Source organism: Ischnura elegans, chromosome 10 (genome assembly GCF_921293095.1).
Source record: "Ischnura elegans chromosome 10, ioIscEleg1.1, whole genome shotgun sequence".
In the NCBI taxonomy this organism is placed as follows: domain Eukaryota; kingdom Metazoa; phylum Arthropoda; class Insecta; order Odonata; family Coenagrionidae; genus Ischnura; species Ischnura elegans.
The window spans coordinates 67,234,199-67,259,451 of NC_060255.1; the positions used below are offsets into that span (position 1 = coordinate 67,234,199).

The window sequence follows — 25,253 nt, forward strand, 5'->3', positions numbered from 1 at the left end:
ATGCAACTTATTTAATGAGTCACCCAAATTGCACTCTGTTTCTTTTAGCTCTGATTTGATCTCTTCAAGTAATCGGTGAAATAAATCAGTGGAGTCACTCAGAGGGGCACTTTTGGGTGTTACACAAGAGGGCTTAGAATTTATGCTTGACCTGCGAGACACTCGGCAATGGTGGCACCTCCAAACTTGTTTGCTTGCGATGATTCCTTCAATATCTTCTTTATTAATAGGGGTATCCAAGCAATTACTATGAAACTTGAATTGGCAATCCACACATGACAAACAAACTGAACTGCGTACAGTGAGTCCTCGTTCTACGTCACCCCGTTTAACGTCATTTCGCGATAACATCATGAAAATTTTGAGACCATCATTCGTTTATCGCACCTTCGCTTCGCGATAACGTCAGGGCTTTTAAATTTCGCGCGAGAAAAAAACGCGAAGCGGCGGGCGTTGAAGGTTGTTCGTTTTGTGGGCGGTAATACAGTCAGTCAACGAAGTGTAAAACGGTGTGTTTATTGTTAACTGCGATTACGGTTTTAGCAAATTTTCTGCAAAATGAATTCTTAGGTAGGTGCGCAAGATTATACTTGACATAATGGTTTTTGGAACCTAAAAATTGATTTCAAGGAATTTTTCCGTGTAGAACTCGGGAGTTTTTGTCGTCACTTTTTCAGCGTGTTCACTATAATTTTGGTTCCTATAACTGCGACGATGTTTCAGCGATGATGATGCCCAGGCGACGCTCGCCCTGGCGACCACCATAGCGAAGCCGAAAAGCAAATGCGGGAAGATACAAAAATGGAGGATTTACGTCACTGCTGATATTGTCGTCGATGAAGACAGGAACTCGTATTTATGCCATAGTTTGGCATTCCCATCGTAAAAAATGCCCCAGATATGATAGGCTAAAATTTTTTCACGTAGGAATTGTGAGGTCCAGGACCCGATATTCACTTTTTACATTGTATAAAATGATGTTTCCTGGAGTTTAGGTCAATAAATTAAAAGTTAGCAGCCAACGTTTCGTTTTATTTTAAAAACATCTTCAGGGCTATGTTAGAAAAAAAAAAATTATGAAACAATATAAAATGCAGAGAATTAGGCAATATACAATATATATACATAAAAAAGGAGCAATCGTGCCTTTTTTTATATAAACAATATAATTAATAGAAATATATATAAACATATATATATGAACAGAATGGATTATACAAAAAATTTTGACATACCTCTAAACTTTGAATACATTTATTGATATTTGGTTTCTACGGTATTGAAACAACCTAGGTTACCATTAATTTTGATGTATTAAATAAAAATAAATTTTGCTGAGGTTATCGATGTCTGTTTTTTTATTACAGCAATTTTTTGTTTTTGAAATATAAACCATTTCTTTAAAAAGTCTTTTTTTCAATATAATTTCATGATCCAAAATTTCGGCGTTCTCAAAATCAAAAATATGGCCATTGTTTATGCTATGGCTAGCTAGAGCACATAGAGTTATACCACCTTTTATTGTAGATTTATGTTGAGAAATTCTATTTTTTAAATATTGCGATGTTTGTCCTACATAACAAGTGTCACAGTCGAGGCAAGAAATTTTATATATTATATTACTGTTTAGATTTTTAGGGGTTTCAGATTTTATTTTTGTGTAAATGAGCTTGTTTAGAGTGTTATGATTCTTGTGTGCAATTTTATAATTTATTTTTTTGAATACGTTCGAAATTTGTTCAGATAGTTTACCAATATAGATGATTCCACGGTATGGGGATGTTGTACTGGCTGAATCATTTTTGTTTAGTGAATTTTGAGTACGTGAAAGTCTAGTGTTGTTTTTGTAAAGTATAGAATGAACAAGTTTTTTTGGAAAATGGTTTTTCTTTAGAATATCCTCAATTATTTTAATGTTTTTTTCGTGAAATATATTATCGCTCAAATTCAGAGCTCTAAATTTTAGTGCAAGCGCTACATTTACTTTATGTTTAAGAGGGTGATGTGATTCGAAATTCAGAAATCTATCCGATTTGTGTGGTTTCTTCCACCAATCCACATGAATCGAACCATCATGATTTCTAATGGTCAGCATATCAAGAAATGGTAGAGTATTGTTTTTTTCATATTCTATTGTAAATTGCAATTTAGGGTGGAAACTATTAAAATAATTTAAAATGGTGTCTTCCTTGATGTCATTTGGAAGTGCTAAATATAAGTCATCAACAAACTTGTAAATGAAAGGAATTTTGAAAGGTAAACTTTTTACATTGTTTCTTATGGGATATTATGCTTCGATTAACGTCATTTCGTTTTTCGTCACATTTTTCAGGAACGGTAAGTGACGTTAAACGAGGACTCACTGTATAGATTTTTTACACAACTTGCACGAGTTCATGTTGGTAGCAAATATACTTCCACGACGTGCACACTTTCACCAATGCATGGCCTTGCCTCTAGCTCAGAGCAGGATATGTCCAAACGCACTGGAGGTCTGACCCAGACTGAATTGCAATCTGCAAACAAAGAAATTGCAATTTAAGTATTATAGTTGTAAAAATATGGGTTGACAGATCAACTCGTATCCAAATGATAGCCCATCTGTATACTATAGGAGGGGATTTGGTTTCAAGTCATGTGCCATGGTTTACCCTGATTTTCAGCTTCCTCCACTCCTCCTTTTCCTACAAGAGTTGTGTGTTTCCTATCTTTTTCATTCTTCTGTTATGCATACCCTCAGCGGTTCAACCTGAAAGTTGGTTTGTGTAGGTGAGGGTACAGCGCATGCTGACTTAAATGACTGGTGTGAGAATTTCATTCATTCAGGAAAGGAGGGGGGCCAGTTCCTTTCCCTTGGCCACCTCACATTTTGAGGATATTGTTTCGGGGTGTGTGAAGACATCAACCCGTTCTATAACCTGGGGTTCCTGGATGCGTTGAGCCATAGGAGTCATTAGCTTAGTTTAAGCAGTAATTGTTTGTTAAGGTGGGCCAAAAAAACTCATTGTTTTTTATTTCAAAGTTGTAGTAGCTGAGAAAAATTGCGAATTGTATAGGCAAAATAAAGGATATGTATCAAAATCAGTTGACTTCTTTCGATTGTGCATAGGCCAGAAAGTTTGACAGAATACGTATTAAGAAACTTCAATTTTGTGAATTATTTTTAAAATTTTTGAATTAGATGTTTTTGCAATGTAATAGTTTGTAACATCTTGAAATAGAGCCTCAAAACATCAGCTTTTGATTTGTTTTAGATTAGTTGATATCTTTCAGTCAGGCATAGGGCATAATATTTTCCAAAATATTGAACATTTTGCATTTTTAAGAGTTTTATTTTCATATCTTTAATATAATTTTTCAAACGTAACTGTTACAGAATTTTTATTTTTACCATCATAATAAAACACAACGTTTTTATGTTCAATGGTCAACGGTTGTTATCTTCTTTGGAACTGGCAAACCTTCCCAACTCCAGGACACGTACAAATTTGTCAAAAAATCCCTGGCACATTTGCGTGTACCAGTTTAAAAATGCCAGCTCTTAAAGATTTAATTTTTGGTTTTGTTGCCGTATTGCTTTTGAATCGGTGAATGTTTTTCTTTTGCAGAAAATTTTAAGCATCTTCTTGTTAGCCAGTTGAAACTACTGGACTTGGGCTTAATAGTAGAGGCGTATAATGTTGAAAGTGCAGTTGTCGGTGCATTGACTATGCTGGGACAGACTGTGGATTTATTAAAAGCAGACACAATATTGGTGAATCAGCAGTTGGAGGCATATGTGGAACGAGCTATACGAGGTAATATCTTCATACTTCATAGTGTGTACTTAACTGGTTATTTATTGTGAAATTTGGTAGAGCTGTTCCATCAAAGATTTTCCAGATTTAAGTGGAACCTGCAAAATCCCCTTCCTTGAAAGTTTCTATTAATTTATTTGAAGAATGACTGGAAAATATTTGCCAGAAACCATTACCTTTCTTGGAAAATTTAATTCAAAGCATTTTAATTGTTTCTTTAAAATCAGTGGAATATTCTTCTGATTTCCTCAACAAATAAATCATGATCATAGAAGAACACACAAACTTTTTTGATTTTCAACTCTTTAATTCAACTTATACCTACTTAGGTTTCAATTAAGCTTCATCACATGATGTTTTCTTCCATAATCCACAGTTTGAATTCACAAAATGTGGGTTAAAATACGTAAACAAATGACTGTGACACCGTGTGTTACAAAAATTTCATGCCGGGATACACGGTAATCGAGTGCTGGCAGTTGAATGATTTAGTGGGTAAATCCTTGCATAAATCCTTTTCAGAGAGTGATTTGGACAAGGAGGGCCTCTACTTGGAGAACAGGAATGTTGAGCAGCTGCGTAATGTCTTTTTGGCATCAGTGGTTCGCCAAGTGCCATCCACTAAGAAGTGCCCCCTGTGCAAGATGCCGTTGAATCCGATTAAGAGGCTGGGTGGGAAGATAGTAACGTCGGTCACGGGAAGAGTGGAGGTGGCCCCCAAGCATTTGGTTGAGTAAGTCTGCTCCCTCACCCTCTGCTCCCTTCACCATGTTGGTTTTCAGGGTGGTGAGCATCAGGGATAACCTGGAATTTTAATGGAATTTTGAAATTCTGGGATGAGTTAGGGAATTTCATGAAAGTCAGGGAGAAAATTGGATAGGAAATCCCCCTTATTTTACTGCCTATGGATTTCTTTGTTTCTCCATATTTATGTTACCTTATCAATTTAAGTATATTGTAGCTGAGCTATTCAGGATAAAAATCAAAAGTATGAATGATTTTAAAAGTAGTAAAACTTACGAAGATTTATTTTGTTTCTTCATAATGATTCACTTGTAGTTTTTACTGTATTGGTTTCAGCTTTTAACATTTTCTCTGAGTGTAATAAAAGTTTTATTAACCCTTAAATGACCAGTGTGGCCATATGGACACAGCTGCAATGAAGAAACGGTCTAAAGAAATGGTTTTAGTAATTGTGAAATATTTTGAAGAACTTTCTATTCCCATTATAGTTGTTGGAACTTTGGCTTTTGGTGCCATGAGCCAGAGTAAAATTGTCATTGGAATCAATGAACCTGGATAGCATAGTGGTCTGTGCGGTGGTGTGGAAGCAGTCCGGTACAGAGGACCGAAATATGTGCACGTGGGGTCATGTGACCTAGATTATGATAAGTGAAAGGCAAGGACAACTTAAAGTGAATGTGGGTTTATTTCCCTCATGACTTCCGACTAAGGGCACGATCATCTTAGTCCACATGCTCCCAGCCTTCAACACTGATTGGAAAAACCCAATGACACCCAAACCGAAAGCGAAAGGGCTTGAATGAGAAATGATTATTGACCCTCGAGTAATGGCTTTGCCTGGGAGCCTTCACTCCGAAGAGTATGAATGAATTCCCCTTAGTGGAGACCATGGTGTAAGGGTTGCGGGTTCTTGCCCTTGGTGTCGGGAAGTGAATAATCACACACAAGTATTTGAAGTTTTAACCCAAAGTTTATTTCCCTTTGAAATCCCAGTTTCCAAATCAATTCAATTAGTGATGGGTCGATTCCAAAATTTTATCGATTCCGATCCCGATTCCGATTCTGACATTTCGATTCCGATTCTACCGATACCGATTCCATCGATTCTGATGCCATACTCTCCGAGAAAAATATCACTTAATTCCAGGCAACAAGAAAACCATTTAAAAAAATATTACTCTGTGAAAGAGTCAGTTGAAAAAAGCATCTTTCATATCATCACTATGTAATTAAAATATAATAACTAAATTTCAAAACGGAACATACCTGAAAAGTGTTGTTACATGATAGGTATTACTTTAGAATATTAGCACTCATGTTTAACTTTAAAATAAAAGTATCTCATTTAATATCTATCTTTTATTGATAATATCTTAACATTATCAATAATGTCTCACAAATTTAGTCTCCTTTCACAGACTTTACATTTTTGCTCAGAAAGCAAAGCATCTTCACTCTGTCAGGATAAAGCCTGTTGCATTTTACTTCACATATTTTTCCTGCAGAACTAAATGTCTTTCACTGAACACAGGGGATGGCGGTATGGCAAGAAACCTCTTCGCTAATACTTTCAGCCTTGGGTAGGAGATACAAGTCTTCCAGTATTTCCCAGAGAAGGAATTTGGTGGTGCATTCATCTCTGATAAATAAGCTTCCACTTCAGCTTCAACAGTGTTTGCTATAGTGACTTTGGGTACTTTTCCAAATGCATCACTGTATCTTGACCATATACCTGTCACAGGCTCCCTAGTTTGCATTTGCTCCTTCGGAATATAATAGGTATTTCCAAGAAGCACTTTTTGATATGAGTCGAGTTGAAAATTACTCGCGAGTATCGAGTCGAGTGGAGTATGATAATTTCTGAACGAGGCATATACAGCAATGCATACTACAATATATTCTACTCCAATTTTCTATGATGAATGTCTAGCCTAATGCAAGAAAGAAAATATAATGAGGATCGTTAATGGTTATTGTTAGAAGTAGGAGATGAATGAAAATTAATGTGTATTCAACGGTTCCATAGGCACAATTGAAATTAATTAACCTCAAGTAATATTTCTACCATATATATGTATCCAAACTACAAGGGAGACCCCTCAGTATAGTAATTTTCACAGCTATAATTAAGATAACATACTACGATTATGAATCATGTAATATTTGGCCCTTTCAAATTCTCAAGCAGAAAAACCAATTATTCTACATGCTCAGCCAGCAGGTTTTGACGCCACCATGTTACAGTATTGCTGCCTGCAGAAAATTGTCGTTTGCTACACACTTGTGTGACCTAGGTGAGATGCGCAGTGAAGGTGGAAAGGGAAAAAGGGTATCAGTTGTTGCCCTTCACGGAAACAGTTCATTTTTCTCTCTCTTAAGCATGCTGACTTAATCTCTTCACTTTACTTCAATACCCGAGCCATATTTCTTATGCGTGGGGTGGTTCCGAAAAATATCCAATCCTTAGTATTTTCACTCGAGTAATGCGCTTAATGGTCTAGTCGATCTATACATAATCCTTTTTATCGTCCTCAGTTTAGTGTTTTAAGTCAATGAAGACGATTATCCATTTTTTAAATGACGATTTTCAAGACTAATGTTTTAAAAAATTTGAAAATTCGGCCTGTTACAGAGCCTCAGAGTTCCACGTCGTGTAGCTCAGCCTTGACGCGCGATTGAAAAATCGCTCTTATTTCCTTCGTCGCAAACTTTTTTTCCGAGATTTCTAATTAGTACTCTTTAGAAATCTCTACTTTATATTGTAATTCAAATTTTTCGAGTTATATTTTTCGTAAACGAAAGTTAATGTCTACTTTATGTTAAATTTCACGTGAAAAACGGGTCGGCCATTTTGCGTTGTAAAAGCAGACAGATGAGAGCCAAAATCTTTAAAAGTCATTGAAAGTATAGGCAAAGCACCAGATCAAAGGAATATTGCGTTTTTTATTCCACAAAACTCATACCAATGCAAAACCACCTGGATAAATTCAAAGATTTTTTGAGGAAAAACGATACCTCGCGTGGCATTGAAAAATTGGTCATGTTTGGGCCTCTGTATCTCACTAAAGGGTCGTATTTATATAAAATGGCATATAAATCTATATCTGGTAATTATTTATGAGTATTTACGCTAATTTTCATGTCTCTATCCCCAAAAACGTTTTTTGGACTTTATTCCAGCTTTTTCCGATTTCAGACCAGTGCGCGCCGGGTAGGAAGACGATCGGCCGCCGCGGCTGGCGTAAAGGTATTCGGCACCCACGTCGACAGCGTGTATTCGGCAAGCTGAAACTACCAGGTCAAGGCATTAGAATGACTTATCGGCTTTTAAAACTGCATTATTACATGAGTTTCATGATAGCGCTTCCTGTCGGCAGATTGCTGGACCTACTAGCCTCGAAAGCTCTGTAACCTTAACTGCTCGACTCGACATTCGTGATGCTACTCGAAACGCTCGAGTTGAGTACCAACTAATCAACTCGATTTGAATTTTGGAGTACTCGCACATCCCAAGATATGTGTTTTTTTATTACGATTACGTGGCGCGAAAATTCGAATGACTGTTGGAAACGCGGTCGTATATAAATTTGTGGGTTGAAGTACTACTGGAATCGGAATCGATTTTTCACTTTGACAAGTACTCGTTTTCGATTCCGGTTCTTGGTCGGGAATCGAGGAATCGAAGAATCGAGGAATCGAACCGACCCATCACTAAATTCAATGAACATACATAAAGTTATTTGTGCGTCTAGAATAGCCAAAATTTAGAACATTACCAAAAGTCTCGGGAAGGAGAGGAGCTGCTGGTGATGGCACGGGTAGATAGCGAGGCGCTTAGGTCGCACGGGCCATACGGCCCGTGCTTCGCCTCCAACTGTGAGTTACTGAGTGAGTTCCTGAGTGCGTCCTGAGTGACAATTGCATCTACACCGTGCCATTATATAGGGAAGTGGAACCAGGATGTTTTCGTCCAATAAGAAGGGGAAAGGAAGGGAAAGAGGAAGGTTAGGCGTTCTTGAAAGTGAAAAGGTGCAAATCCCAAGGCATAGTTTGTCACAGCTGGCTATTCTGAGACGTCACACAACAACATATTTATGCATATTTTGGAAATGGAAATCTTCCATTTCCGGATCACTACAATGGGATGAAGTGGTCGGCCGAAAAGGCCAGACTTGGGAATACCCAGAATCCTTGAGAATGGCGACAGTCACCACAGGAGCTGACGATGGGGAAGTAAACAACCCGACCCAACACTGTTTGCGAAACATCCATGGCCAGGGATAGACAAAAGTCTCCTGGTATGAGGGTTTGGGGTGCAAATGAAGGACAGCGATTGGCCGTGCAGCTGGTGCAGGTGCCGGGATTTCGAACTTCTCCTTTTTTTTTTCAACTTCTTTTGCAATTTACGAATTTTCGCTGAGAATATCAGTGCATACGCTACAATCAGTTAGTGCTGTTCTAATGATGAATATGGGCAAAAAGTTGTGCTCTTTTACGGCTGCAGAAAAAGTGAGGGTGATTAAAGATGCTGAGCAATTAGGGAATCGCACAGCCTGACAAAATTTTGATGTGCTGGAAGAAGATGGAGGAAAGACAAGGGTGCATTGCTCCAGACAAATAGAGGAGGAAGATCCTTCCAGGGAAAGTCTGCCAGCTACCCCATCCTGGAACAAAGGCTGGTGCATACATCAGGGATAGACGGCAATTTGGCTACGCAGTGTCGACGGAAATGTGTGTTTTTAGGGCACTAGGAATAGCCAGAGATATGAAGATCAGCCTTAATCAGTTTAGGGCAAGTGAGGGATGGGTTTGTGAGTTTTATCGACGGAATGGCTTTTCCAATGGAAGAAGGACGACAATTTCTCAGTGCCTTTCCAAAATGTACGAAGAGAAATTGCTCACCTTTCAGCGGTATGTAATTGGCACGAGACAAAAAAACTTATACTTGTTTGGTCAATTCGGAAACCCAGATCAGGTACTCGTGTACTATGAAATGCCAATTGAATGTGCAGTCAACGAGAAACGAGCAAAATCCATAGTGATGGCAACTGGAGGAGGAGAAAAACAACGGTGCACTGTCATGCTTGCTGCGTTGGCGAATGGGAAGAAACTTCCTGTGTCTGTGATTTTTAGAAGTAAAAACCTCCCGAAAGAAAAACTACCTCCAGGCAATATTGTTCGGGCTCAAGAGAAGGATTGGATGGACAATAGTTCGGTGTTGGATTGGATTATGGGGTGTGTGGGAACGACGCCCAAGGGCTCTGCTCAATCTTCCTGATATGCTTTTCCTGGACACTTTTCACAGCCATGTAACAGATTGCGTGAAAAAATATCTGAACAGTTGTAAAACTGAATAAGTGATTACTCCTCGGAGGGTGAATACAGTTTTTCAGCCTCTATATGTCTGTATAAATTGCTCCTTCAAGGCTAACATGAAGAGGCATTACACTGAGTGGATGGCAGGCACGGTGCATGAAACATCACCAACAGGAGGAATGAAAAACCAGGTGTAACACAAATATGCCAGTGGATCATTAGTTCTTGGAAGTTGATTCCTGAAGACTTGGTGATAAAAAGGTCCAAGAAGTGCTGCATTACTAATAATTTGGATGGGAGCTAATACTTTATGACTTGGGATACCAGTGACAAGGAAAATTCCTCTGGAGGTGATGATGGCTGGATGATACCAGCAGCATAGAATGAAGGTCAGTGAAAACGATCATAACATCCATTGATGAGTCCTATGATTCATAACTCAATTTATCTTTTGTCTTCTGAACCATGTATTATTTCTTTTGCCACTGGGTGACTTCAAAAGGATGTGACAGTACATGCTCCATACCGCAACACCGGTCTTATTTTCTAATCAGCGGTTTTTATGTAAATTATGTGATTTTAATAAGTTTCAAAATGTATTTCTTAGTAAATAAATAAATGCTTTTACTTCTATTGACAGTCATGATTTTCATCGTGGTTTTAATTTTTCACATTTTCATGTGATATAATCCCTCATCGATCATTTTTACGTGGTTGACGCTGGGAAATTTTGCATTTCATATCGATACGTCCACTGCATAAATGCTCAACAATCGCCCACCGAATAGAATCTGCTCATTTAGATAGCCCTCATAGTATATAAATGTAATGAATATATGACCAGATATAATGATCGCAAGTTCTCAACCTTAATCCAAATACATTAATTACAAAAGGCTAAAGTAATTTCAACATGTCACATCAAGATTAAATTTCACATCTCAGCACAGCGGTAAAGAGTAAAGCAAACCCATACTCTTACCATAAAACTCAGTGCGAACTGAAGAAAACTTATTGAGTACACTGATTCAGATACATGGCATGTCAGAAGAAAATTTTCATGGAGGAAAATTGGATACACCTCGAAATTTAAAATGGGCCCTAGTCCCTCTCCCCTTAATGCCTCAAAATTAATGTAAGATGGTAAGCGGAAGACACCAAACAGTAAGCAATAGGGTAATCTCCTTCATCAACGAAAACGAAAGGCATTGATTGCGATTCGTTACCCACCATTAGTGTATTCATAATATACAAATTATTTAGGTTTTAGAAATACCGGTTTAGACGAATGGCAATGGTCAATTTCATCCTCATTTGAAAAAAGCCAGATTGGTGCCCATGCGATGCCACTCCACGTGACGTCACAGGGACCTATATGCTATACGAGTAGTCAGGAGTTTTACATCGTCTGAGATTACCAATCCATGCATGTGGCACAGAGCTCAGGGAAACTTCTCTTAATAATCACCTATTAAAATTGCCTAAGGTCGGAAATTTTCCTTTGTTTGATAGGGTACTAATAATCCTTATTTAAGCCAAGCGCTACCTCCTAGCAGCCTGCATCGTAGTGGTGCTCCTAGCGTTGCACCATGGTGGCCTCACACAGTGGTAGCTGGAACCAGAATGATGTCTCACAGGCTTTTCGCAACATTCGTACTTAGCCATTGCATTTTCGCACGCTTGAAAATCTTCACTTTTCATTTAATCACGGAAAATAGATATGTTCATTTAAAAATCTAAAAGTGTGAAATACCTACTCCAATAGGTAATAAAAAAGAAATGGAAAACCACCCTGTTGTTTAAAAACAGCTGTTTGAATAACATTGAATGTAGAACTTAAAATATTTTGCTTTGACTAATATACACTATACAAAAAGAATAATAAAAAATGAAGATTCCTAAGACTGGACCCCATTTCGTCTGCATACTCTTCTCTGAATCTATCTATGCCCTTGAAAATGTTTTGAAGAGAGGAGTAGGCAGACGAAATGGGTTTGAGCAAGGTAGGAAGTCTGTGAGTAGATGATCTCTGGGACATGTATGTTTGGTGAAATTAACATTATTAAATGTTATTATATTAAATTGTTCTACAAATAGCTCTTATATTTATTACTATCCAAAGTCTTCATGTTCTTCTACCTTCTGTATGATTGCAGGGGCCAAAAGACACCAAGGACAAAAACAAAGAAAATTGGAGAGTCTGTCCTCATGCCCAACAAAATGAGGTGAGAGCCCTCCTAGTCATTTGCATTGACGTATTTTTGCCATAGAATTTGATTAAAATTAAAGATGGATGGTATTGATTCTTTGCTTCTCAGTTCAACCAGTTCTTGTGGTTAGAACTGGAATTGGAACAAAGGTTTTTGTTTGGAGATGAGATGTTCCCTCATCTTTTGAAATTCTTATCACAACAATTTTTCATAAACATTAAATTCTATTGTGATGAGAAGTTTGTTAAATCTTATCGGACTCTTCTTTCATAAAAATTAAATCTACGGGCAAGATATTTGTTCATTTCTGCTCCCAATCACTTCAATTTATATAGGTGTACTATTGGGATGTATTGAAAACCTCTATTAGGCAATTTCTTTGGATATTATGGAGGAAACTTCCAAAAAAATGAGTAAATAAAGGAAAATGATGCGGGAAAAAAGTTGTGGTCACCCTGTATATGTCACTCTGTAAACATAAAGGATTCTCTTGCTGGATGATATGGCATGAGATTTGTGCAATAATTCAATCTCATAATTCGATTTTCGACTCTGTTAAGTGATGGAGATTAATAAGCTTTCATTTTCTTCTAGGGATTTCCTGAGGCGAGTTTGGTTGAAGGACAAGGAATTCCTGCTTGCAATGTTCCCAGTGTTGAGAAACAGCTCTATGCCCTGTGCCACTGACTTGTTCTTTCTCGATTTCATCACTGTGATTCCACCATCTGCAAGACCGGTAATTCTCTATGAAGGTCTCAAATAAAAGGGGGTCGCCTACCTCAGGGTAGTAGTTTTCCAATACAATTTGCTCAATCTCAGTCTAATCATGTTTTAGCTCACATTTTGATGCATATTTTGGCTAAACATAAGGTTTCGTTCAAAAGTCATTAAAAACAATTGAACTCTCTGTCCTGCAAAAAAACACATGCAAACTCACTCACACCTGCCTCCTAGTGGCCTTCTTTCCAAGAGTTTTTTCCTTGTGTTAAGAAGGCAGCACAGTTCTATCTCAGTCAACTGACTGCCTTGGAGTAAAACCCTTTGGTCAATGTTTCAAAAGTTAGAGTCAACTTTGCCATATTTAATGTTAGAATGTAGGTTTCCACGGCGATGGTCTGATCTCTGCATTTCTTCAGGGTTTTCTTCCATGTCAGCTTGTTTATAGACAGCAGTTTCGCTGGCTATCCTGCCAGAGTCTTCAGGTGAAAGGTGCCCTGTTTAAACTTATTTAGGCATTTTCCTAAAGTGTTTATGATGTTATAATCATTCTGAAAATTGACTGAGCATTACCTCTCGTCATGAGTTACAAGCCCTGTCTGAATTGTTAAAAAAGCTTGTACGTCTTGTAGTGTTGATCTAGCAGTGACCATTCTTGAAGAATTCTGGATGACATGAGTGCTCAAGTACACATTTAGCCCTCTTTGCTTTAGTGGAAAAACCTACACTCGTTAATTAATTAAATATTATGTTGTCTGTAGAAGATTTTTAGTCATCTACTTAGTGTTTCAGTCAATATTCGTGTACCTAGAAGCAGATGAGATAGTTATATAATTTCTTAAATCAATTTAGAATATCTGCATCAAATCATCTCATTACTATTTTTTTATTAATTATTCGATACCTTGGGTTTATCGAGTGTTTGTTTTTAGTCTTCATATGTTTCTGCTGCATTTTTTTTAAATGTCACATATTGAAAGATTACTTCTCTGACTCTATCCATTAACAACTTAATATGTATTTTAACTGTATTAAGCTTTTTTGGGGTATGTAATTCAGAGATCTTTCCAGTTCAATCTCTCAATTACTCATCAAGCCTGATCTGATGGTTGCTATGTCATTAGGCTACAGCTATACTTGTATGCTTTTTAAATGTTTCCTGTATTGTTTGTAATCTAAAATAATAATTTTTCTGGAAACGGGACCAGCGTCTTGAGGTTATATCTTTTGACCTGAACATACCGGTGGAATTGCCCATCAAAACCATCGCCAAACCGTGGCCATTTTGTAATTTATTTTAATAGGTCCAGTACCGTGATAACCAGATCATAGAGCCACCACAATCTGCTACGTACAAGAGCATAATCCAGGATTCGATGATTTTGCTGCACTTGGCGAAGGCTGTTCAGGAGGGTACCATGGAGGGCCTGACTCAGGAGGCCAAGGTAAATTCCCCTTAAAATCTAGGTGAAATATTTGTGAAAAGGTTCAGTGATGCTTTTCAGTTGCATGGGAAGGAATGTAATGTGTAAAGATGTTCCAATTCCTGGTCCAGGGGAGTATTTTTCCCATGGAAATTTTTGTAGCCTTGGAGTCTTCTAGCGACTTCCAACCTTATCTGTGTTAAAGCTGTGAAATGTTTGAAAGTTTTTGCCTCAAAATTAATTTTTTCTCATCAAAGGTGAGGGTAGAGCCTATTCCAGGCTAAGCCATTAATGTGTGGAGTTATCATGTTATGGGAAACTAACCCTCGCTTTGAGTAGTTTCATTTAGTGGAGTTCAAAGGTTTCACCTGAGAGTTGAACCTGAGACCCAATGAGTGGCCTAATAATCTACTCTCTAGCTAATCACACGCATAATTAAACATTGCAGAAAGATAAGTTTACCCTGCTTTTGGGGCTCTATTGTTTTTGCCTTTTTTATTCTCTGATGGCTGTTCAAACTTTTCTTTCTTTTTTGTGAAGGATGCATTGGCTCATATCCGGGGGAGTGATGAAGTGGAAAAGCTACACACAGCATGGCTGGAGTTGCAATCAAATGTGGATCATCTGCTGGACAAGGACCTCAACAAGACAACAAGTGGTGCCCTTGCCCATGGTGTCAAACAGGTACGTGAGTAGGTTGCTAAAGGGAAGTTTTTAAAATAGTTCAAATAGATAACTGAAAGGTAGGTGATCAAACATCTTAATTACCCTAAATTCTCAAGGTTAACATGCACATTATACATAGTTTTTTTTGCAACAAAATCTTCAAAGTTGTTGATGCATATAGTGTGATTAAAGTGAAGTAAAAAATAAAAATTTTATTTTGAGGTTACTAAAGAGCAAAGATATTTTAATAGAATATTTTAAAAATGAAAAAATGTATTCAAATTGGTCAATATGTTGTTAGGATCCCACTATGCATTTGAATATTGGAAAAATTGTGAATTTCTCCCGGTTTTTTTTTTTTTTTTTTTAATTTTTTTTTTTTTTTAGGCTCTCCCTTTCAGCCTACTATTTATACAGGCGGTGTGCAACTTTCGCTCACAGTGCATTCCTGAAAACATGTAAGAAAGTCAAACCATTGAGATCCATTTTAATTAGGGGTTACGTTCCAAAAGAGCGAAATATACACAATAAAACTGTGTATTTTACACAATGTTATTTTTACTAGCTAACTTTTGGATGGTATTTCGTGCAATATCATTGCTGAAGGTGTAAATGTCATACATGAATTAAACGGCACTCAAACGGAACAACACAATGTCACCTTGATTACAGTTAATACTGCCCTCGATATTATACATTTGTATAATCTGCATGCACTGCCATATGAAACAGTTGAATGTTGCAGTGCGCAGTGAACAATGTGGGAATTTCAAAAATGTCTTACAGACAAACATTCAAAAGTCTGAATTTCGCATACGAAAGTCAAGTAAAAGGCATCAATTTGGAATGTAAGGAAGTGTGAATTGTACGAAAGTCGAGGACCACCTGTACTTAAAATTTTGGAGACATGAGGAGAACAGCCAAAGGATGACATGCACATGAGTGCACGTTACACCTGGAAATTTAGGGTACAGGGTGCTGCTGGCCTCACGTTCTGCTTTATTGATCATCTACTGAATATCAATGATGCATAAAACATATTTTCAAACAGTACGGAAATGTGAAAGTGTTCTGAGAAGTCACTAAAAGTCAATTTTGCTTTCAGATTGATATATTGCTTGGGTGGCTAATCATACAGTGTAGAGAATATCACCCCATTCAATAAATAGCAGTTTTTTTTTTCTTCCCGAAAACATTTTTTCTTAATGTTGTGATGGATGTAATTGCTTTTAAAGAAAATTCTAACCTCTGAAAGAAACCTGCAAAAGTGTATGTTAAGGTCGCTATACACGGTGAATAATAATGCAAATGATCATGTGCATGATGGTTCATTCGTATGATCATTCACCGTGCATAGCGGCCTTAAGTTAGGGCAAATGGATGAGTTGAAGTCAATTCCTGTAGTGGAACATTTGGAAATCATGTTAAAAGACTGTCATAATTCCCATAAAAAAGTAAATTTTATTCCATTTTCAAAAATTTTAATGTCAAAAATAATTTTTTTATAGTGTCATAAATATTTTTTTGTAGTGAAATAATTCTATTTTAACCTAGCGAAAAGTACATGTAGCCAAATATCTCTGTTTCCAAGGAAAGAAATTTCTGTAAAAACTCCATATGCCATGCCATAAATGGCATGCCATATTTACCTGCCACCCTTGTAATGTCTTTTATGGTTTGAGGTTGAGTTGTCTATATATTCCTTATCCATTCAGGTGATTGAAAAGAAAGAGGGCCTGTTCCGCATGCACATGATGGGCAAGAGAGTGAACTTTGCGGCACGTACAGTCATCACTCCTGACCCAAACATTGACGTGGATGAGATTGGAGTGCCGACAGCGTTTGCCCTCAAGCTCACTTACCCAGTGAGCGTGACTCCTTGGAATGCTGAGGAGCTGAGAGCTATGATAATCAATGGACCACGGAAATACCCAGGGTCAGTGCCATGTGAATTCTCCCACTGCTGCTCTCTGTCCTAATTATTTTTCTAATGCATTCTTCCAAGTACAATATTCACCTCAATAATTAGACACTCAAGGTGCCAAAATATCGGCTCTGTGTTCAATCCCATGTACAAATATTTGTTTATCATACTGTATAACCTCTTTACATCATAATGGAGTGGACCAAAATTTGGGCAATTTGATGTATGGAGGTTCACTATAGAGAGGTTTTAGTCATAGGCACCATTTTTTCATATCCTTGGGAAACGAAAGGTACTACTGTCTTTTTTATCATTATATTTATGTGTTTAAACAAATATGCATGCATTAGTGAACATTTATTAATTAATAACAGAAAGTGAGTGCTATTGCATGATTTTCACCACGATTCGAGAGGAAACTATGTGATCCCTCTCAATTTAACAGTCACTTAAAATGATTTGGATAGTTGGATAATTTTTTCTTATTTACTGTCAGATAATCTCTCATGTGGAACAAAATGGTCATAACTAATGGTTAAAGTGAAAATTACAGTTCATTAAAGGTGCATAAGAAAAAATAAGCATGAAACATTTTTCACTAAAAATGTCTTTCCAGGTATGCAATCGCGGCTGCATTAACGGTCTCTAGTTGTCTCAGTACGATTTGCAGAGGTAGTTAGGGCATCTTGGGGGTTTCTCCTTGGTATGATAATAGGATATTTTATGAGATAAAGAGGTTCACTGTATTGAGGTTTGCCTATAAATTTATGAGTAAATCTGACGGGACCGTAGGGGTGGTATGAAGTATCGAGGTTTATGATGTAAAGAGGTTCACTACATAGAGGTTTTACTGTATCTTGAATTAGTTTCACTTTTATAATGGACATTATATGAATTTTTATCACTCCTGATTACATGGTATTTCCTCTACATTATGTAGAGCCCTATTAATTCAAAAGATTTGTCTCTTCTACTGAACACCTGATGAGCTCTTGAATTGGGCTTGAGCTTTCTCTGAGTGAAAACAGAAATTTATGTGAGAGCAAAAGGGTTAATCTTAGACAATCCTGCATTGCTATAACTCTGGAGGAAGAAATTGATGAAATTAAATGTTATCTTTGCAGTAATTTTTTGCTGGTGTTGGTTATGTATTTTTCTTCATTTTTAAGTGATTTCCATTTTTTTTGACTAAATTTTTCCGCACAATAAAATTTTGCGTGGAAAAACAAAGTTAGTCTTACGATTTGCACATCACGGCAGTCAATTTGAAAATAAATACAAGTGTCGGAAATTACTCTGTGCATTTTTATACCCTTGAAATATTCACCAAGTAAACTCCTCTACTTGTGGCCTCATTTTGACTATAAAATGGACGGCTCTTGTTGCAGGGCAAACATGGTTCAGAATGATGACGGCACGATCAGCAAACTGAAGGCTGAGGACGAGAACCAGCGGAGGGGTGTGGCAAAGAGGTTGCTGACGCCCTCCTCAGAGAAGAAGTCCTCCGCACCAGGCCTCAAAGTGGTGAGTGTGGGTCTTCAGTGCCCCCTTTTGCTCCCCTATATTAGCCAATGGCAAATGTAGCTTAATATGGGAAACATGCAGAAAGATTCATGTTTTCAGGTTACTACTTAGTTACTACCAGCTTAATTTATTTGTAAAAAAGATGACCATTCTTGCTTTCTGCTGGGACATCAAATTATTATGTAAAAAATACTCGCAGAACCCATAATAACAATTTATCATTATGAACAGCAAAAATCTACGAAGTAAGTTTAGATAATTTGAATTTGAGAATCTGGTAACATCTTTTATATTCTCATGAGTAGTGCTAATATGTTTGTGATACGCATTAGGTATTTTTAAAGATCTGTGTAATGAAGTTTTATTTCATTTTTTTATTTACCTCAGGTGTTCCGTCACCTTCGGAACGGGGATGCGTTGCTGTTGAACCGGCAACCAACACTGCATAGGCCGAGTATCATGGCGCACAGAGCCCGCATCCTCACCACAGAAGAGAAGACGTTCCGATTGCACTACGCCAACTGCAAATCGTACAATGCAGATTTTGATGGAGATGAAATGAATGCTCATTTCCCTCAAAACGATCTTGCTCAGAGTGAAGCATTTAATCTTTGTGAGTCCTGGCTGCATGCCGTGATAGAGGGGGTTTTTGTTCTCTCATCAAATTACAGCGATATGCCAATTTAGCAGAAATCTGTGATCCAACAGGCAATCATATGGTCAGATTTGGGTGGATTAGCCCCAATGTATGACTGTTTTGCCATTGATATAAATGATGTGGAATTTAAAAATATTTTGACTAGAAATTAGGGAAAATTCAGGGGAATTAAAAGTTGGTGCGAACACTGTCATACCTACATTGGTAACGGCTTATGAGCATTCCACTATGTAGTCTTGTCTAAAGACGATAGCAATTTTTCCAGCCATCCTGCTGGGGTCTTCGGGTCAGAAGTGTTGATGAATTGAAGATGCCAGCAGGATGGCTGGAGAAACTGTTGTTGCCTTTAGACAAGACTACGCATAGGAATACCTGAAAGCAGTTACCAATGTGGAGAAATGCCATGGAAACCTTGGATTAATTAAGTGAAATTCACTGTCATACCTAACATGCTAAAGTTCTCTGGTTTTCTATATTCTTGCTGGTGATGCCATCGATTGATGAGTGTTTTCTCTGTTGCCGTGTCCTTTTCAGTGTCTGTGGCTCACAATTACCTTGTTCCAAAGGATGGAACGCCCCTGAGTGGACTAATCCAGGACCACGTCATCGCTGGAGTGAAATTGTCCCTTAGAGGGAAGTTCTTCAACAGGTAATGCACAGTAATAATTCAAATGGCTGTAGTAATTTTCAGCAATTTTTTTATTTTCTCGACCGGATTCAATGCTTACACATAAGTTAAACCCTTTTACTGCCAACAGGCCGATATATCGGCCCGACTTATTTGACTTTTTTTGTGTTGTGGCCTTTTCAACAGCTGTAATTTAAATAAACCCTCAATCTATATGTATAGTTATAAGATATAAATATATCTTAAGTATTGGGAAAAAATCTAGATGTATTATATAAAATTATATAGCTGAAAAATTTTTAAATGTGAAATGTTGCAAAGTCCGGAAAATGGCCTTGGCAGTCTTCGCACATCCCACCTGAAATGGGCTGGCAGTAAAAGGGTTAAAGAGCTGTCTAAACTAAGAGCAGCAAGCCTGGTATATATATTGAAGGTGTGTGTAGGTGGGGTAAAATATAGAAGTAGGAATGGGGAGGAGGGGCTGAGGTTGGATACTCATTTACAGGATGTCTATTCAGGGTCATCGGACAATGTTTTGGAGGGAGGAGAGACTCTCACCTTAAGGAAAGGTGAGGTCATCGTCGGTGCCACCTTATTGACCAAACATTCTCCAAACAACTTGGAATACACACCTATTTCAAAATTTTCTACAAAATCCAGTTTTTTACCGTGGTCAAATACTTGTAAAAATTTTAAGTTAAAATCGGATGAATGGTCACAATTATACAAATGTTTTGCAAGCATAGATTTGTCATCACAATTCAAAAAAGACTTTTTATGTTCATCAATTCTTACATAAAATTTCCTCCCAGTCTGGCCAACATAACAATAAAAATCATTTGTTTTACATTTCAGAGAGTAAACATCACTCTTTTCTTTATTATTAATGGAATCTTTAGAATCAAAAAACAGTTCACTTGAGGTGATAGGGTTATAAAATCATAACTTAAAATTATTCTCAGGGAAAATTTTCCAATTTTATAGGATAGATGACCTAAAAATGGTAATTTTGTCCATTGCTCATTTGACTGTGGTAGCGTCTTCTTCTTTTGTTAACGCTCCAACAGTACAGTGCGTCTACCATACTTTTGTCATATCCATTCCGGGACGCTATAAGTTTCATTGTGTTCACCTTCTTTTTGAAATCTATTTGAGTAAGGGGTATGGAAAGATGACGTTGTACTAATGCATGAAAAGTGGCCAGTTTGTGGGAGTGATGGTGATTAGAATTTTCTGGAATAACAACATCTGTCAAAGTACTTTTCCAAAAAATTGAAAACCAATGTGAGTGGTTTCTAATTTCTATTGTCAGATCTAGAAAGTCTCAATTCCTACCGCTACTGTAAAAATTATTTAGGGATGTAAAGAGTTGAGCTTTACCACAAATTTGATTTATCTGTCTAACATATCCTGTCCAAAAACAAATGATTATCCAAAAATACCTCCGCTAAGATTGGGGAACGGGGTGAACCGTTTACTAACCCATGAGTTTGAGCATAACAAGTGTCAGATAAATAAAAGTAGTTTTGGGAAATGCACAGATTGAAGAGAATATTAAAATCTTTCATGAATATATCACTGCAGCCCTTCTTCTCCAAATGTTGAAGAGCAACAGCTACCGCCTCTTTGGCTATCACTGAGGGAAACGGGTTTTTTACATTAAAGAGACCAATTTTCCATTCGGTGATGGTGAAATTGAAGATAAATTACTCGCCAACTGCACAGAATTTTTATTGGCAAAAGTTGATTTAAAATTCGAAAAATTAGGGAATAAGATATTCACTTTCTGAGCCAAACGATGACATGGGACAGTATTATGAGACACCACAGGAAGGATTGGAACACCAGGTTTGTCAGTTTTCTGTAGTCCATATATCTGCGGAGATTGGGGGTTCATTCAAACAAGACCCTATTTTTCTTTACTGGCCAATAAAGAAGAACAGGCTCCTAAGGAAGGTTAAAACTCCTTCAGAAACCAATTTGTAGGGTCTTTCTCTAAAATACGAAAACGTTTGTCAGCACTTAAAAAATCCTTACATTTATTTACATAATCCACCTTGTCTAAAGTCACTAAACTATTGCCTTTGTCTGCTCTGGTCACCGTCAGTTAGTTATTCTTTATGGAGTTCTTAATCTTACAAATGACACAGACATGAGTCAAATATAGTAGGGGAGGAGGCAAGTGCTTAAAAATAGAATCAGCTATGAGTTGTTTCATTCCTAACGACTTGGTGTTGGTGATAGCAGTAGTTTTCTATTACAGTACAGAGTGGAAAATGTATCCTTTATTATTGAGAGGAGGCATCCCTCCCCTGTGATTGGTGTCATTTAGCCATGGATTCATGTCTACAAACTATAAACCAAAAAATAAATCACCTAATGCTACATTGAGATGAAGGATATGCATAAAATTACGGATAATAATGTGCATGTAGTGATTTGTATACAATTGTCTGACTTAGTATATTTAAATGTGGCTTAGAGAATCATTTCATCTTTAGCAAGGTTAGAGAAATTGATTCTGCAGCTGGTTGGAGGATGAAATGTGTCGATGACAAGCTTCAATTTGCAAAATGTATGAAATTCAGTCAAAACATCACATATCTAGTCTTAAATTTTGAAAGCTCCTGTCCACCTGTAAAATATGAGTCAAAAGTAAGACAATAAGTTTTCTATCTGAGGCTTTAAAGCATGAGTGCATTATGTTTGAAAACCCTACCTTAACTGGTTGAATACCCTTTTGATTCAGGCTTCTCAGTTTGTTCTCTCATCATTTCATTCAATTCTCAGGTCGAGCTACCAGCACCTGGTGTTCCAGGCCCTTAACATGAAGGGTGGCTACATCCGACTTTTGCCTCCAGCCATCTGGAAGCCAGTGCCTATGTGGTCGGGCAAGCAGGTCATCTCCACCGTTATAATCAACACAATACCAGCTGGCAGGGGAAGGATAAACTTGCATTCGAGAGCCAAGATTGGTGCCAAGGTGAGGTGAATGTTAATCCGTGCTGGATTGTTACAGGTCTCTAAAATCAGGAATGGAGGGAAAAGTCAGGGGAGTTGAAATGGGTGAGGGTAAATCAGGGAACAGTCTAGGAATCTCATCCATGGCATCTGAGAAAATTTATGTCATGACGAGTGAACCAAAATATCCACCACTGCAGCTGGCTACAGGCATAATTATTTAGTGTGTAAAGATTTGGTAAATTCATCTTTGGAAATTTGCACCCTAAATTCCCAAGTATAACATGCTGGTCAACTTAGGTAGTCAGAAACAGTCTACATGGTCACACCCTTTAATTCAACGTAAACTGTGTTGGTTACCGAGGAATATTTTACCATGTATAAATTCAAGCCTAAAAAGGATTAATTTGTATTTTATGCACTTGTAATTATGTTTGTGAAGCACATTCAAAAGAGGGGGTTGACAATAAATGGCAATTGGACATTTTTGGTATCACGGAGTCGTGTAGTATATTTCCAACAGTTGACATCATCATATCCACTGTTGGACAAAACTGGTCACATATTAAAGGAACATTTTATGTGAAAAATCATGTGCAAAGTTTAATTCTCAATTACACTATGAATTTTCACTAAGTGGAGGGGAAAGCATCTAATACTTGGGAGTATTAAGCAGTAACTTCGATTCAGACCATCATTCTTTCTTACATTGATGTTCCGCATGCAATTATAATTACAGTGGAACCTCGTTAAAGCGAGTACGGGCTATAGCGACACCCCCGCTATTACGAGAGATAGCCGATGCACCGTCAATTGACCCTATAATAAGCGTGTTAAAAAATTTGTTTTTACGAGACCCTTTCGGTGTTGGCTCTCGCCATAGCGAGGGTTTCACCGCCGGAAGACTTTCATGAAGACTCCTTAACCTCTGTAATTGCTAGCGATCTGTTAGAAATGAAGTTAATGGAGTGCTCAGTCTCAAATTTATGTGGTAAACTGTCGTTCGATAAATATAATGATTGACGAAACAATGCTTTGCATGATTTCTATTCAGTGTGGCGCTTATAAATTGTTTGAATAGTTAGTCGTTATTTGAGTAAGGAAATTTAGTGATGAAAAAAAACATCGCCTTTCGCCTGGATTTATGCTTACGTTTATCGGATAGATGTTTATCTGTCGCCGCACCACTCCTGTTCCTGTATATCTGTTCGCAACAGGTATATGGGCTATTATTTGCTCCACCTCCGGTAAAGCGACAATTCGCTATAGCGAGTGTTTATTAGTGCACCGTGGGGTGTCGTTATATTGAGGTTTCACTGTACCGTATTCCTCCGAATATAATCCCCCCCTCTTAATTTTGAGACTTGAGTTTCGGGAAAAAATTTTAAAAATGGGTTTGAATATACTATATATTACTTAGCCCCTTAACTTTTATCACAGGCATTTTTGGGAAAAAAGGGGGGACTATATTCAGACATATACAGTATTCACATAAAAACATGTTCAGTTGAATTGTGCTTTATATATATAAACCTTTTTTTCTTTGAGTTCCTTAAATACTTAGAAATTATGTACTCATTTATTTTAATCTGTGTATAATAACTTTTGAAAAATTGTATAGTTTTTATTCCTGATGGCAGTTAATACGCTTGAAATATATTTCATACCCTTTAATGTTTTTAAGATCAAATTCTATTTCTTGAAACTGTCTACCTCTGGAAGATACTACTAATAAATGCAAAATGTGGGTATAGACAGAATATTTTGAATTGAGAAGTAGAAGATACCAGATCTGCAGCGGAAAAATCTCGAGTGAGGAAGAACAGGAAGAGCCTGAATCTTGCTCGACATTCAAAATATGTTTTTTCAAATCATCACTTGATCTCACTCAGCTAAAAAAATCCATGTTTGCCCAGCCATAGTATTTTAACAGTACAAAACTTTTTTGGGGTATATTACTTGTAGTTCTATTTATTCCAATCTCTCAAGTACTCGTCAAGCCTACTCTGATGGTTGCTATGTGCTTAGGGTACTGCTTGGGATAATGGCTTCAATATTTGGACGGCCTTCAGGAGCATCCTGAAAAAATTGAATGGTCTAACGTCCCAGGCTAAAGAAAGCTAACTCCTTGAAGCACACACTTTGGATACCGCTAATGGCAGTAACGCAGATGCGATTGTGATGTGTTATCTCTTTTGCAGGACTGGGGCGTTGGCAAGCCTAGAGGTTGGTGGATGAGTGGTGGCGTGTACAAGGTGGGCATTTTAGAGGGGATGTCGGAGGCGGACGTGGTGATTCGAGGTGGAGAACTGTTGTGTGGCGTACTCGACAAGATGCACTATGGTGCCACCCCTTACGGCCTTGTGCACTGCATGAATGAGGTGAGACCTTAACCCTTTGCACTCTGAATTTTTCAGCCCATATAAGAGTAGCCTACTCGGAACTTTATTTTTAAATGCCCCTGAATTTAAGAATGAGAATATCTTATGATTTATATTTCTCTAAAATAAAGTGTTTATTTGACAAATTAGGTTTTCAGATTGAGTAATAAGCATCATATATTTATTAATCTCTAAATTTTTCCAAACATTGATACTTGCTGAGTATCTAAAAGCCAATTGTGAAGGCATATCAGACTCCAGGCCGAGAGTTGTTGAATACCACCAAGGCACCACAGAAAGTAA

At 37.4% G+C, this 25,253-nt stretch overlaps 1 protein-coding gene across 2 annotated transcripts in view; it reads left to right on the forward strand.

Annotated features, from left to right (window-relative positions):
* The window catches only part of LOC124166663 (DNA-directed RNA polymerase I subunit RPA1), a 74,144-nt gene that overhangs the window by 11,980 nt on the left and 36,911 nt on the right, over nucleotides 1–25,253 (forward strand). For both annotated transcript variants that reach the window (XM_046544293.1, XM_046544292.1), the window contains exons 4-15: nucleotides 3,609–3,797; nucleotides 4,320–4,530; nucleotides 12,014–12,082; nucleotides 12,662–12,803; nucleotides 14,089–14,229; nucleotides 14,749–14,892; nucleotides 16,590–16,810; nucleotides 18,187–18,322; nucleotides 18,710–18,935; nucleotides 19,515–19,629; nucleotides 22,399–22,591; nucleotides 24,771–24,950. In XM_046544293.1, the coding sequence (XP_046400249.1) occupies nucleotides 3,609–3,797; nucleotides 4,320–4,530; nucleotides 12,014–12,082; nucleotides 12,662–12,803; nucleotides 14,089–14,229; nucleotides 14,749–14,892; nucleotides 16,590–16,810; nucleotides 18,187–18,322; nucleotides 18,710–18,935; nucleotides 19,515–19,629; nucleotides 22,399–22,591; nucleotides 24,771–24,950 (1,967 nt within the window). The remainder of the gene's footprint in view (nucleotides 1–3,608; nucleotides 3,798–4,319; nucleotides 4,531–12,013; nucleotides 12,083–12,661; nucleotides 12,804–14,088; nucleotides 14,230–14,748; nucleotides 14,893–16,589; nucleotides 16,811–18,186; nucleotides 18,323–18,709; nucleotides 18,936–19,514; nucleotides 19,630–22,398; nucleotides 22,592–24,770; nucleotides 24,951–25,253) is intronic.